Source organism: Lissotriton helveticus, chromosome 5_1, assembly GCF_964261635.1.
Source record: "Lissotriton helveticus chromosome 5_1, aLisHel1.1, whole genome shotgun sequence".
Taxonomy (NCBI): Eukaryota; Metazoa; Chordata; class Amphibia; order Caudata; family Salamandridae; genus Lissotriton; species Lissotriton helveticus.
The window spans coordinates 1,689,089,288-1,689,105,051 of NC_136065.1; the positions used below are offsets into that span (position 1 = coordinate 1,689,089,288).

Here is a 15,764-nt window from a genome sequence, read left to right on the forward strand (position 1 = left end):
TACTGGATCGATATGTTTCAAGCTTTCCCCTAAAGCTCTTCTTCAGGACCACACGAGGGCCAGCCCTGTGCGTACCACTCCTAAAGAATCCTGTGAATAGGAAACAATGGGGTGCACACCTGGTGTGTGTTCACCAGATATTTAATACATACGCTTGTACACTGACATGCTGTATCTGTAGGAAGTAAACCACAAAATAGCTGTTAAGTACACCCACTATAGAGGAGTACATTGATCGAGATACAACGCTGCATATATAAAAGGCCTGCCAGCTTGGCTGTTAGGCAGGGTTTTTAAATTTTCCTTTTGCTTTATTTCCTACAGATACAGCGTGTCCCTGTTCTTCCTATGGTTAGGTTTCTAATTCTGTTATTCCGGATGTTGTGTAACTGCATTCAGTAAGGAAGGTGAACCTAACCTTAACTTCTACCTCCCCACCCCCCTTTTTTGATTGTTTAAACTGCTGCTGTCATGCTACACAGGCCTAAAGCAATGTTTCCATTGCCAATGTGGTGAATGCACAATAGGTGCTGCTGTCCACAGACGGCATTTAACTTTCCATGCCAGTGATGTATTGTACCATATACTATTGCCTCATAGGAAAATTAATTGCGCCAAACAGATTTAGACCAATTTCAACATGTTTAAAGTGGGAGCACAGGCACTTTACTTGTGTTTAGCATTGTGTAAACTTCTCACAGTTCAGCTTTGGGCAAAAATAGGGTCAGGAAAATGTGAAACATCTGAAGTGACCATGCAGAAAAGGCAGATATGCTAAAAACACTGACTAGGTTCTAAAGGTATAACATGCTGTTACATATTGCTTACAAGTCCATACTCACCGCAGCGGGCACCAGGCATTTCCCCGGTGGACAGGTGGGGTTGGGGGCAGTTTTGTGGTCGAAGTGGACCAGTGCTTCGTACTAGCACATCCACCCAATCTGCCAGGGCTGGTGGCTGTTCCCAGTCTGGCCCTGATTACTTAAATTACTCCAAATCATAATTGAATGCAATAAACCTTTGAATTACAGTTAATTACCCCTTTCTTTTGATAAAGGAAAAAAGGGGAAATCCTTTTTAGGAAACTCAATTCACACTTTGCAAATCTAATGGAAACTTTTGGTATAGGTAGAAGCTTTAATAATTTCATTCCATAGTAGAAGGACACCCTTAAGGGAAGACTGCTTTATCCTTGTGGGTCCTTGTGCTCACTACATGAAGAGGTGAGAGGATAACAGGGTACAATAGTTACAAGAGAACCACTATGTCTGTATCAGCTGCAGTAAGTGGCCGTTTACACCCGTGCACTTGCATGAGGAGAGGTCAGAGTCTGTTTCTTATGTCTGAGAACGGAATGGTGCATTTTATTCAAAGAGGTTTTGTAAATTCTCTGAGGGACACACCTCCTCACCCGCCCCTATCCAGGTGATTGATTTTAACTTTTGATCTGTCTGTGAATGCTTCTCAGGCCTCCTTTGTCTTCCTTTATCCTCAGGTCATGAAGGCTCTGCGTCACAGGAACATCATTAACTTCTACCAAGCCATTGAGACAACAAGCCGGGTGTACCTGGTGCTGGAGCTGGCCCCACAGGGCGACATTATTAGACGGCTAAAGAAGCTGGGGCCCTTACAGGAGTGCCAGGCCGGAAAGTGGTTCAGTCAGCTGGCCAGGGGCATGGCGTACATCCACAGCAAGGGCATCGTGCACAGGTGGGAATAAGATGCACAGTTAGATATGAAACACAAGTGAAACACAGCAAGAGCATCAAGGAAAGGTGCAATGTAAAATGGGTAAAGTGTAAAGCAAGAACATTATGCACAGGTGTGAAATCCAGGCAAAGCAAGAACGGTGAGTAGAGTTTAGACACAGAAAAGGAAGTGTAGGTAAGATAGGGCATGGTTAAAATGTGTGACACTCCCTGCAAGAGCATAGAGCACAGGTAGACAAGACAGTGGCCTCTGACCAGGTAAGACAAACCCATCATTAAACCCATCATCAAGTACACGGAAACAGCAAAAGCATCAAACACATGTGTGACCCAGCATGGGGGTAGTTTACAAATAAGACACATGAAGAACATTGATTGCAGTCTGACACAGGGAAAAGGCACCAAGCACATGTGAGACACAGCATGAACATCAAGTGCAGTAGAGGGGCACCAAGAAACATCCAGTGCAACCAAGCAACAACACCTAGCACAGGTGAGACACAGCAAGGACATAACGTGTAGCTGAGGCTCAGGAAGGGCATCATGCACTAGCGGGGACTAACAAGACAGTATTGAGCTACCCAGCCTTTCCAGGTAACACCCTCGCATGTTTTTCAGTCTTTTAAAAATATATCTTTTTTATTGAAACATTGCGGGAGTATATAATTGTGACAAATCATTACATAAGGTATTACAGTAGTATAGAAGGTACAGTTGCACAATCAGATTGTATTCAAAGCAGCAAGTATATCATTACAGCCCATCGTCACTTTCCTCACATGCAAACTCACCATCCCTTCCACAGCCCCGCTGGACAATTAGGGTAACACATTACCCCAATACTCATTGCATTTACTCCATATCTTGTTCCACTTATTAGAACCAATCCATATCCCTCTCCAAATCGCTCAATGTTGGGGACTCGCATTTCTGGACAATGTTTCTTTTAGCAATCATCACCCCAAGGGTGGCCCTGAGTCGTTCTTTCCTATTCATAGCTTAGCAGGCACAATTTAGACATCAGTGGGAGCTCCTTGCCACACAACTGTTGGCGTTGGGTCATTATAGATTCCCAATATTGTTGGGTGACAGGGCAATCCCATTGAAGAAATATAAACCTCCTAAGGGGTTCACTGATACACCTGGTCCTTTTAAACCAACAAAGAAGAGATTGGCACAGAAGCTGTTAAATAAAAACTAAATTTTTATTAACCTCAGATGAGGGAGACTGCATCATACGGTACCCTCTTCACCACTGTAGGAGCCAGTCTAAGGAGTACAGAGAGCATGGGCCTTATATATGCATAGGTTACATTAGTTGGCAAACAACTAAGGGGAGGTCCTGGCACATTCCAGCATGCAAATTGACTAATACGGCTATATAAAACGTGCTTGTTCAACAAAGTGGGAGGAGAAACATTTCTCCTTACATCAGCAAGAATAGCCTGACAGTTCTATACTAGGAGCAGGTGCATTCTAATAGCTAGACCTTTCTGAGCATGTGCAAGGCTCTGGAAGAGGTAGAAAGCACATGGCAAGCACATGGCTAACTAAAATGGCTGCCAAGTACAAAATGGCTTTCAGCTCATGCTAACAGCGATTCCTGCAATCTTTAACAGATGATCCTTTTAGCATGAGCTAAAGACATTCCTATGATCTAGTAGGAACATAGAAAATATTTTGCACATTTATTTTCATGAATTCATCAATATCCTAATCCATTGCTAGGCGGGCATTTTTCATTCTAAACATTTCATTAAGCGGGTATATGTAAGGTATAAGCAGGAGTACAAAGGGAACAGACCATTGGGTCATAATTAACACACAGATAGCAGGAGAGAGTAATGACTATTATCACAAACAGAATTATCAATATTTTTCTAGCCCTAAGCAGAAAGCAAATCCTCGAACCATCTAGTCCAATTCTATGTAAAAACATTTTCAATTGACTTTTCCAGTATTCGTTTTATGAGGGCTAGAGTATTAATTAATATAGTCAAGGAAAGGGCAAAGTAATATTTGTTAACTGCTCAGAAAGATGTTTCTGTTGCAAAATGTTTCTACACCTGATACAAATATTAAAGCCGTCAAACATATTATTACAAAAATAATCCTGGCTCCAAGGGACACAGGGTCCTAGGAATTAGGATGAGGCGCCGCAAAGGGCAGCTCCTCCTCAAAAATGGGACGTCTGAAAGGGTACTTTATTAACAAACAAAAAAGAAGTCCTTCAGAAATTGATGCCACTGTACAACTAGCCAGAGGGGAGTCTTCTCCCTGTGTACGTTTGAGCCTCACAGGCAGGCTTTTGTTGTTCCCACGGTGGAGCTGCACAACTCGCAAATCAGGAATCACGGCCGAGTTTATGAAGAAAAAGTCTTTCAACGATCCTGTTGAGTGTCTCAGGCAGTGCACCAGTTTTCTTCACTTCAATCTAACAGGCACCAGAGACACAGCACCTGTACCCTAAACTCAAGTCCTTCCCTAACTCCTGTATTGCTCTGCTGGCGCACTGTTCTTTTGTCGGGGCCAAAGATTATCCAGTATGCCCGAGCACTCTTGATCAACAAACAAATGTGCAAACTTTCATTCACTTTGGGACCAGGATTCAGGGGCCTGATGCTGGGATCTCTGAAGCAACCCTTGTTTCAAAAGGGGTCACCTCAAGCAAAAGCCTCCTTGCCGTTTTGGTCGGTCTGTGACTCTCTCAGCTGGGCATTATAAACTTGATCCACAACTTCTCCTTTCTGATTTGTGACCCCATCTTGCGCCTTCACTGAGGTCCTAGTTGCCAGCAACGCCTGTGCTGGTTACCTTCACCTTGGCTTCAAGCTGGACTGGTGCTGACTCCCCAGGCTGGATCTGATGTCCGGGCCGCTCTGGCAATGGTTGTAAGGCAGCAAATATCTATTGGTGGACAGAACTAAAGATCTTCAGACAAGGCATACAAATAATCTATCAACAGAGAGGATAGTCTCAGAATACTACCTAGTCTTGGGACGCCCCATATATTAGCAAGGCACCCAAGAACCACTTCATCTATCTGAGAGTAAAAACCCTGGACATATTACTCTATTTGAAGCAGCTAAGGAAGTCTGTGTTTATTTACTAAATTCTGAGAAAAAGAGAAAAACTATACTGACATACTCCAAATCCTTACATTTGGCTATTCCTTTATTATTCATCCATAGAACCCTCAAGAAAAAAGGAAATGTTCTACACTTTTACTCATAGACTTTACATTACTTGTACAGGACTGCAGACACTTCTAAAATTATTTCTCTTAATACAAACACCTACATTGTACGTTTAGGACCATGCTCTCATGTTATAGGTGCAGCAGGAAAATCTAAAACTGCTAATTTGACAGGGATTCTTATTACACAAAGAACTAAAAAAACTTCAACATAGTTAATACATATATTTCTCCAGCAGAACATGTTGTGACAAACAAACTCCTATTGAACAATACTTTCTTCAAAAATGTTTGCTAAGGATCACATGGGCATCTTTCCTGCATTCTACTTTTCAAGATCCAAACAATGCAACATCAGCTCTAATAAGGACTGTTAGCTTATTTACACATACCAGCTAATAATAAGGTGTTATCACCCTAGAATTTTAGAACAAAAACTACCCACATCTAGTTTCCCTTAAAGGTAAAATAAGGGAACAGCAATCTAGACTACTCATCCTTTCATATATATATATATATATTTATATATATTCATTTTATTAATGCTAACAATTTTAAAACAGTATTATTGAATAGCCAATTAAATGTCTCATGGCTGTTTCACAGACAGCTTAGACAGGCTAAAAAAAGTGAGAAGAAGAGAGAGAAAACATACATTTGCCTACCCTTAATTTGTAGAGGAGCTAACCTCCTTCCCCCATTTCGACAGTAGGAACCCCTGAAACGGGTTTCACTTCTGTCAACACTATCTACTTCTATTTGTGGCAGCTGGGCACAAATACACTTGTAGGTGGTAAATAGCACATGTAGATAGCTAGAAAACATTAATAAACAACCACCAATTCCTTTAGCAATTATACTAGTTGTAACATGAGGGCCAATGAATTCAAACTCAATCCCATTGCCTCCTTATCTCAGCCCCTGAACAGTCATCTTCAAACTAAAAGCATTAGTGCTATATACATGGCAGAGCTATTCTCTTAATCAGAGCCCACATATACCATTATATTTCCTTCTGTTCTTATGAGTGCACAAAAACTTGCTTTTGCCAAAAATAGTAAGCAAAACATCTCTTTCTCTCCCTGCACTGTCATCTTGTCTTTCAAAAAGTTTTAGAGGTCGAAGTGTCAAAGCAAACCTTCCTCTGAGCCCTGCTAGGCTGCTAAATGCAGAACTCAACCTTTAACCCTTACCAGCTGTCCTATTTTGTGCAAGGCTTTCCATGCAGCTTTTCCAATTCAAAGCAACTATGAAGAATCACAGCTGAAAGGCAGTCCTGTTCCATTCCTGCTTTCCAGTAAATTAGAGGTACGCTTAATAACTTCTGCTGGGTTTTTATATTTATTTACATTTGTAAGCAGTGTGCGGTGTGCTTTCCTAGCAGTATAGAGGTCAGCTGTTCATTCTATACTTATATGTGTGCATTTACTGAAGCCTAAGATCAGTTTGAAAACTACTCTGAGTGGCAGAACTGCTTTAAACAGTGAATTTTGCCCAATTTCGACTTTGGTGTCAGGGGCACTTAAAAATGAAATAACCTACAATGTTTAGGCATATTTCCCATCCCCAGAGTGTTCCCTACATATCCCAGGAATGGGGGATCAGAAATGTATAAGGTACATCCTTATAAAATGTGTTTTGTACGCCTGGGTAAAGTGACATTTCACATTTTATTCCCCCCCCCCCCCATTGTGATAAAGCATTGCTTAAATTCAACTTTGAAGCTAAGAGTCATATATTATTCACAGTAGGAATATTAGATATTATAAGGATCAAAAACGATTTTAATGCAATTTATTTTTAACATAAAATAATTTCCATATAGTCAAAATTCTCTTTTTAAAATGAGTTTTTTTTTTTTATAACACCAACCCTTTTTAATGGTTGCACATATGAAAAGCAAGCCTCATTCATTTTTGCCTATAAAATGTATTCATTTATAACCCTAAGCACAGAAGCCTTACTTGAAATATGAAAAGTCGAAGCCACTTTTTAAAGGACAATTATTATTTAACAACAAAACTACGGATGTGCTTATGTAAAAAGGCATTAAGAAAGGAAATCCCTACTTTCAATCTTTTCTCTGTTATCCAAAATAATGAAACTGTCTTTTGTAACTTTTTAAAATCAACAGTTCTGTAATGCAGGCTTTTATACCAGGTTTACACTAACTTAAAATCTAGTTGACTTCAGCATTTTCCCTCTGTGGCCTGCCGTCAGGAATAGCCATGTGCTACTGACGCAGCTGTTGCTGTGACCAGCAGGCTTCAAATCCTCATGCCTTTCAAGCCAGCACGATCTGTAGTTCTGTAATGTCGTGTTTGGTTCAGCAACAACCAATTCACTCAGATGATGTGAATGCCTTTTAATATCTAATACAATGTATCTAAGGAAAATGCTGTAACATTTTGCATTTTAGTCATAGTTATTGCAAAACACACAATTTCAGTTTTTCTTCCTACGTATGAGGTGTATCTTAATCCTATTGAATGTGCATTCTAGTTTTATCTGTAGCATTGTGGCAACTTGCACACATGTATAGTTTCTTACTTTGTTCATTTTAGCATATGTTATATGTTATATAATTCATTTCTGGATTTTTATTTAATTAATTAAATGACATTTTGCATAGCAGAATGATGACAAAAAAACACATTGAGCTCATTCCAGACATAAGGGGGGTCATACACTCAGAACACACAATACAGCACGCTTAAGGCTAGCCATTCTTACACAAAGAGCGCTATCGCTACTTACTCACAAAAGTACCACCAATGTCAAACTACATAGACATTTAAACACACATTTAACCCACAAGTCAACACTTAGAACAGAAACAAAAGACAGCCCACAGACTGTACTTAAACCAAGCCATTTGTAAATACTAATTGTAAGTCATATTTACAAGAAAAGCTCTCAAAAGTAGCCCAAGAAAAAACTGCACAAAACAGCCCAAAGACTGTTCCATGTTCAAGAAGCCAAAATACACCAAGGGCCAGATGTAGGTAATCCCAGATTACCGATTCTTAAATACGGAATCATACCGATTCGGTATTTAAGAACTGGCAATCGGGATGTAGGTATTTTTACCGATTCAATTACCGAATCGGTAAGATTCAGTAATTACCGAATCGGTATTTACAGATTCGGTAATTGCCATTGATTCCTATGGGCTTTGAGGCCCACAGGAATCAATGTCAATTACCGAATCGTTAAATACCGATTCGGTAAAATTACCTAATTTACAAGGGGGACAGGGTGTCACTTTGACACCCTGTTGCACCCCTGATTCTGGCTTGTGTGCAATGTGACACACATACATGCCCTTGGTAATATTTGGTGGTAAATAGCGAATTCCTAAGGGCCTGTGGCACTGTTTTCAGTGTCACCTACATCTGGATTTACAGAATCTGTAAATTTACAGATTCGGTATTTTACCAAATCGGTAAATATACCGAATATGTAACTTTACCGATTCTGTAAATTCAGGCCGCCTACATCTCAAACTCCAAATACCGGTCGGTAACGGACGAAATCGGCCGTTACCGACCGGTATTTGGCGACCTATATCTGGCCCCAAATTCACAGTTTTTGGCTGGCAGAACACAAAAAAAACCGCTCTGCATATCACTACTTGTGAAAGTGCGCAGATTAGGATCCTTTTTATGTACATATTTTAATTCCATGGGGTACTTAGTCACCAAGGAAGAAATACGTTTTTTATACCTAAACCTATTTAGGTATCCCCTCTAGGGGAGCCGGCTGATCCTGTTCAAATTCCATTATGGTACCTCCAAGAAAGCAACACATTCTTCGATGTGCGCTTGAAATAGGCATGCCAAAAATATTGCAGCATATACAATATTATACAGCAGTGGCTCTTAACACAATATGCGCCGTTACGAATTATTCAAAAGTTAGAGAAAAATGTCCTCATTACCTGCCTACTCAAATTGCTATTCATATATTTCCAAATTCCAAAATCTTTGGCCGAACCAAAGCAAATCACATGTCGACGACCTTTCCAAGCACAAATCTCCAGCCTCTCACTGCCAAGTTCTGAGTAACCTAACAGTCGTTTTAGAATACTCACGCCAAAGAGGTTCTCAGTCAGGAGCGGTAAACATTTGGAGAATCAAATCGCTTCTCTGATGAGGTCCACGTCGGGTGCCATTTGAAGAAATATAAAGAAATATAAACCTCCTGATACACCTGTTCCTTTTAAACCAACAAAGAAGAGATTGGCACAGAAGCTGTAATATAAAAATACAATTGTATTAACCTCAAATGAGGGAGACTGTGCCATACAGTACCCTCAGGCTACTGTACGAGCCAGTCTAAGGAGTACAGATAACAGGGGCCTTATATATGCATAGGTTACATTAGTCAGCATAAAACCAAGGGGAGGTCCTGGCACACACCAGCATGCAAATTGACTAATATAGCTATACAAAATATGCTTGCTCAACAAAGTGGGAGGAGAGACATTTCTACTTACATCAGCAAGAATAGACTGACAGTTCTATACTAGGAGCAGGTGTATTCTAATAGCTAGGCCTTTCTGAGCATGTGCAAGGCTCTGGAAGAGGGAGAAACCACATGGCAAGCACATGGCTAACTAAAATGGCTGCCAAGTACAAAATGGCTTTCAGCTCCTGCTAACAGCGATTCCTGCAATCTTTCTAACACCATAGTATGTGGTAGAATGTGCCCTCCTCTATGCAGTGTCTATTACATAACGTATTCATTTTCCTTCCCATCTTGGATAACGCACAACAAGAGAGGTATGACCTATGTAATATTTAGAGTTGGGCAAGTTTTAGTCGTGAAGAAATGGCTAGCTCCCTGAAGGAGGATAGTAGTTCCTGCCATTCCTCATCCTCTAGTTCTTTTAAGTCTGCCTGCCAAAGTTCACACAGGCGCAGGAAGGAATCAGGGAGATTGTGTAGTACCTTTTGGTAGGTCTTGGATATTGCTTTACGGTCCATGTAGTCTGTTAAAAGCCTGTCTTCCAGTGGGGACGCTTCAGGGAGTTCGGTGCCAGGCTTGTTTATGGCCATAAGGGCATGACTGATTTGTAAATATATGTACGTTTCCGTGGCTGCCATGTCGTATTCTTTTTGTAGGTATGGGATTACGCTCCCCTAGACCACAAGTCTCCAACCTCTGAGACACCAATGGTAGCCCATTTATCGAATCCTGGGCATGTAAATGTAAATGTAAATGTATTGCGACTTGTATAGCGCACGTATCACCCGAAGGCATCAAGGCGCTTGCCTTGGGAACCCGTCCTGGCTTTTTCCCTGTGAGATAACCCCTACTGGGTATCCCCAGGGTGAAAGCCAGGCATCCCGCAGCGGGTGGGCCGCCGTAGTGGAGATTAAGCAACTATTGCCCAGAGTTGCAGCGTGGGACCCCATGATTAGAATAGGCACTGAGGCGAGAATTATCGAGTCCGTGGACATTTTGGGCTCAGGACCCTGCCGCGTCGGGAATTGAACCCTGGTCCCGGGCCAGACCTCTGCATCAGGGTCTGCCGCTTTAATCAGTGAGCCACACTCCTCCTCGTATCAGTCTCCCAGATTTATCTGAATCCCATAGGGGTGTGAATTGGGTCACTTGATCCTGCCATTCCATCTTCCTATCGATACAGAAAAGGGGGTGGTGATGAACAGAGTGTCTGAATTAAGCAGACACAAAAACGGTGTTGGATCTAGCCCTGATCTTTTGACTGGGTGAGAGTACTCTGCTTAATTCAGAGACTCTGTCCATCACCACCCCTTGTTGTAACTAATTCCATCTTCCTAGTCACTCTATGCCAATGGGTGATTGTATGTTGAGTTGGGCCTGTCAGTCGCTGTGTTTTGGGACTTGTGTATAGCACTCTGTTGTAACTTTCCAGACCCATGATCTATCTGTCCATCTGGTAAGCCGGATCATCATGTGGTCTATGCCTCCATTGAGCATTTATTGGCAGTTGTGCTGCTCAGGAGTATGCCTGAACGTCTGGCAGCCCCACCTCCCCCTTCGTACCATCCCTTTGTTAGTTTCTTCATAGCTATTCACGGTGGTTTTCCATCCCAAATTAGGGTTCTCATTTCAATTTCAATAGTACAAAAATATTTGTCGGGGACTTGGAATGGTGCATTTAATAGGGCATATAAGAATCGCAGAAGTGCCATAATTTTGAAAGGAGATACACAACATAATAGAGTCAGATGCAGCAATCTCCAGTGCTGGATATCTGTCTGAGAATCGTGCAAGGGGAGTGAGCATGTTAATTCGGTAAAAAAAGGTCTGGGTCTGGGGTAGCAAAAATTCAAAAACAGAGACCATCCTGCACAACCACTGCCTCACAGCCACTGGACAGCCTCAGCACCTGGCTTTGTAGATTATAGATTACAGATTTGGACCAGTTAATAGTGTAGCCCGACTTCTGGAAATAGGTAAAAAGTTACAGGACTCGACCAATGGAAGAGTATGGTGATGCTAAGTATAGGAGGATATTGTCATCCCAGAGGGATATTCTATCCTCCCAGTTTTCAGTTCAGCGCAGCCACCGTATTAATGGGTCCTCCCTGATCCAAGAAGCCAAAGACTCCAACACTAGGGCAAAGATCAGTGCCGACGGAACAGCCCTGCTGGGTACCATGTCAGAGAGGATATGTGCTTGATATGCGGCCGTTTACAACCACCTGTGCCAGGGGCTCAGCATATAATAGTCTAAGCCATGCCAGGTATTTTATTCCAAATCCGAATCGTTCCAGGACTGCACAAAGGTAGAGCCATACTGGTATTTAGGTACATTATTACTGCATCTTCTGTGACTGTATTAGTGCACCCCAACACCCCGTGAAGACGGCGCAAGTTCATTGCCGTATTGCACCCTGGCATAAAGCCAGATTGATTCTGGTGAACTGTATTCGTGACAATGGGAAGGAGTCGAGATGCCAGCAGCTTGGCGAGGATTTTCAATTCTACGTTCAGCAGTGAAATAGGTTGGTAGGAGCTACAGCTTTCTGCCGGTTTATCTTGTTTGTGGTTCCCCACAATGGTGGCTACTCTTTGATCAATGGGTAATGTACCCTTCTTAACACTGTTGTCGTACATATGTCATGAATAGGGCTCAATCTTTGAGGCTGTGAGTTAAAATAGTGCTATGGGTAGGCAACGTGGCTCGATTGCCTTCCCAGATTGTATGGATCACCACAGTTATTTCTTTCTCAGCTATATTGCAATCAAGTAAGGATCTGTCTTCCTGTGAGAGGGCGGGGAGGAGAATGTCCCAAGTTGTTCTTTAAAGTCATTTATTATAGAGGAGGTTGTGGGTGTGTATAAGTGAGAGAAGTAGGTGGCGAATGCCTCCACTATATCTTGTAGGTCTCTCAAGGTAACCCTGTCACTAGTTGTAATTGCTGTCACCCAATGGTTTGCCCGCTCGTGGCCTTTCCAACCAGCCAATAACTTGCCCGCCTTATCCCCGGTCTCATATAGTTTGTGTTGTAGTCCAGCTTGTCTGGTCTTCGCTGCATCTGTTATGAGGTCTCAGTATTGCTGACGCATTATGGCTAGTGCGTGCCTTGCTGCCTCACTATCTGCATTTGTGATTTGTGATTCTCTTTTCAGTATACCCTTCTCTAATTCCTCCATTGTTTCCCTCCTATCTTTCTGGTGGCTCTCTGTCAGGGAGAGCGCTTGACCATTGATTATGGTCTTGAACGCTTCCCAAAGAATCTGCAAGGATTGCACTGTGCCCCTGCTTTCTTTAAAATAGGGGTCTGTGACCTGGAGCAATTTTTGGATGTGAGGGATCTTTAAGTGCCAGGGGTTCCGAGAAAACATTTTCATATCAGGTACAGTGTTTCAAACATATCTTGCTCATATGAGGAAGTAGTCAGATATGCCCCTTGCAAGATGCTGCACGTCCCTAAAATGTAGCACCCTATCAGTTAAGGTCAATATGTAGCCTATCCGTGATTGACTGTTGTGGGCCCTGGAGTGGAATGTGTATTGCAGCCACTGAGGATTAAGTGTCCTCCACACGTAAACCAATCCCATAGCTGTAAAGAAGTCTCCAGCGGGTAAATCTATTAGTAGCCTAAACAAGTCAGGCAGAACCACTCTGTGGAGTGTGGGCGGGAGATGAACTGAAAGGATAGTAATCCTCTTCCCCTCCCAAGTGCTCGTCAGTGCTGCATACCTGCTTTGTGTGTCTGTCCATGTCTTTTCAACCATGAGGAAAAGGCGCCTATGCACTAATAACCCGGTTTCTCTGGATCCTGAGGTGAATCCGGCATGGGCCACATGTTTGTAAACCCCTCTTTCTAACTCCTTACAGGTGTTGCCTATTAGGTGTGTTTCTTGCAATAAAGCGACATCCGGGTTATGTCATTTAAGGTCATTTAAGGACATGTAATAATATTCCCCTCTTCAGCTTATCACCCAAGCTGTTAACATTCCAGGAATGGATCCGGAGAGATGTTTCTCTTACACTATGTGCCATCGTTGATAGAGGAACCTCAAGCCCTCTCCCACCTACTCAGCGTGTAATAACAGGGGTAATCCTACACTGGGTCCTTCCTTGAGGTATATAGTGTGGATATGGGCTGTTTTTGCAGTGTTTCAGTCATATTGCGCCATGTGAGTAGTGAATACGTCGTGTAGCTGCTGGTACCCGCCACACTCTACCGTGTGTTAACTATACTATACCATAACTTTAGTCCCAAACTGTAACTTTCAAACCCCTATCCCTGCCTTCCTTCAAGACGGTTTGATAACCCTGCCTCCTCAACATTGCAGACCTACCCCACCTGGGGGGCTTTGACCCCCTCGAGTCTCGCACCTTCCTCCTCACCTTTCAGTGAAATATATTTACGGTGTCATCGATAAATGTTCAATAGTATTTCTGGTAATTGCGTGCACATTGTCCCAGCAGTATAACATTTGAGAATGAGTGGCCGGCCTGGGAGGACCATCCAGTGTTAGGGTCTGGTATGATCCAGCGTCCACTCCGATCCCCCTCCTTGGAATAGATTACCTGCAAGTGGAGCTCGTTACCCGTGTGCCTTGCCGGGCGATGTGGTCAGTCATTTCAGTCTGTAGTCGGCTCCGGTACTTTTGTAATAGCTACAACAGGATTAGGATCAACGCGCTTTGCTGGTTTCCCGACCCGCCTTTACTTTTTCCTGGGATTGTTGGGGTCTCCTACTCTACGCCACCCCTCCAGCCTTTCCCAAGCGACCTTAGGGCTAGTGAAGAAACAGATCTTTCCTTCTGCTCCCACCCGCAGCTTGGCTGGGAACAGCATGGCATATTTGAATTCTCTGTCTCTGAGGGCTTTCTTAACCTCAATGAAACTGCATCTTTGTTTTGCACTTTTACAGTAAAAGCAGGGAAAAAGGTGATCATGCAGTTATCATATTTGACGGGTGGGGCAATTCTGCCAGTCTGGAGTATGTCGTCTCTATCACGAAAGGTAAAGACTCGGGCTAGTATCGGCTTGGGAGAGGCCCCCGGCGTCGGTCGAGCTCCACAGGCTCACCTCGTACCTTCGGACAGGCAGGCGAGTTGGGGTCTCGGTGCACCTCACAAGTAGGGCTGTACTCTGGTCCTTCACTGTGACCATGAATGAGGCTGGAGGCAGGCCGTGTCAGTAGGCGATGGGATTCACCAGTCCGCCCAATCTTTTCCGAACCGTGCCAGGACCGCCAACATCTGGTAGCGGGCTCAGCTAGGGCAGCCGCGCTCACCTCCCAGGCGCCCTCTGAGCTCAGGCAGGAAGGCTCTGCTGGCTCAGCGGCAGGTTCGTTTGTATTTTGGCCGCTCGGGCTCACTCAGCGTGCAGCGCGGCCAGTCTTCTGTGTGTTGGGGCGTCATAGCGAGCCCTCCATACGACAACGCAGCAGTCCTCTGGCCGGTCCCATTACACCAGCCTTGAAGCCGCCCCATTCCGGCAGAAATCTGAATTGCATCCCCTCTTTCCCAACAGTGGTGACGAGCCAGGAGGCTCCCTGACTCCTGGCGCCGAATTTGAGCCGGTCGGTGGGATCCAAGCCAGCATCACGCTCCCACTGGTCACTGTAAGTCGTTGTGACGCTCAATGTCTATGAGTGGGCAGCAATCGAGTCCCTGGGCCTGCGGCTGTGTCTTTGTCTGCCTTCCCCTGCTGGCCTAGCACCAGCTCTCTCTCCAGGGTGCACCAGCAAACTCAGTCCCCGGCAAGCAGCCCCTGGGACGTTCACATTTTTGTCACTGGTTGGTTGTGCCAGTGCAGGATGCTTATACTGCACTTATGGCACAGTTGGAACAGATGATGTAAGGGTTATGATGGGGCATCGGTGGCAGGTCCCGGGAGCTCGACTAGTGTGCAGCCATTTTCTCCAGCCGCAGGCCATGCCTTCTTTTTTTCAGTATTTTTAAACATCCCTGAAAGTGACTTTTATGTGCTATGGGGAACCCAATGCTTCAGGTCTTTCCACAAACTTACCCCTAATTGAACACATTAGGCTAGCTTACAGTCATATTGTTGCCTATCTCCGTTCTCATTAACAGATTAGAAAATCTGCTACATCTTTTAATTCTTTACAGTCAGACATAGGTGGTGGTGGTATTATTCATTGCTTCAAACAAATTGAACAAAAATTACTAAGGGATAGTAATAAGGTAGCTAATGTGAGTACACACCGGCCATTTATGTCAGTCTTCTGAATATAGCTTGATTTTTTTCCATTGAAAAGATGTTAGTCCTTTCTTAGTTTCACTTGATACACAGGGATGTAAATAAGGAAGTTAGTTCTAGTTGTATGACCGCTTGTTTTTTTTGTCTCTCACTTTTTCTTTCTTTCTGCTGTTTATCCATT

At 43.4% G+C, this 15,764-nt stretch overlaps 1 protein-coding gene across 1 annotated transcript in view; it reads left to right on the forward strand.

Annotated features, from left to right (window-relative positions):
• The window catches only part of TSSK4 (testis specific serine kinase 4), a 425,259-nt gene that overhangs the window by 17,826 nt on the left and 391,669 nt on the right, over positions 1-15,764 (forward strand). Inside the window, exon 2 of the mRNA XM_078641355.1 lies at positions 1,496-1,710. Within this exon, the coding sequence (XP_078497481.1) occupies positions 1,499-1,710 (212 nt within the window). The 5' untranslated portion in view covers positions 1,496-1,498. The remainder of the gene's footprint in view (positions 1-1,495; positions 1,711-15,764) is intronic.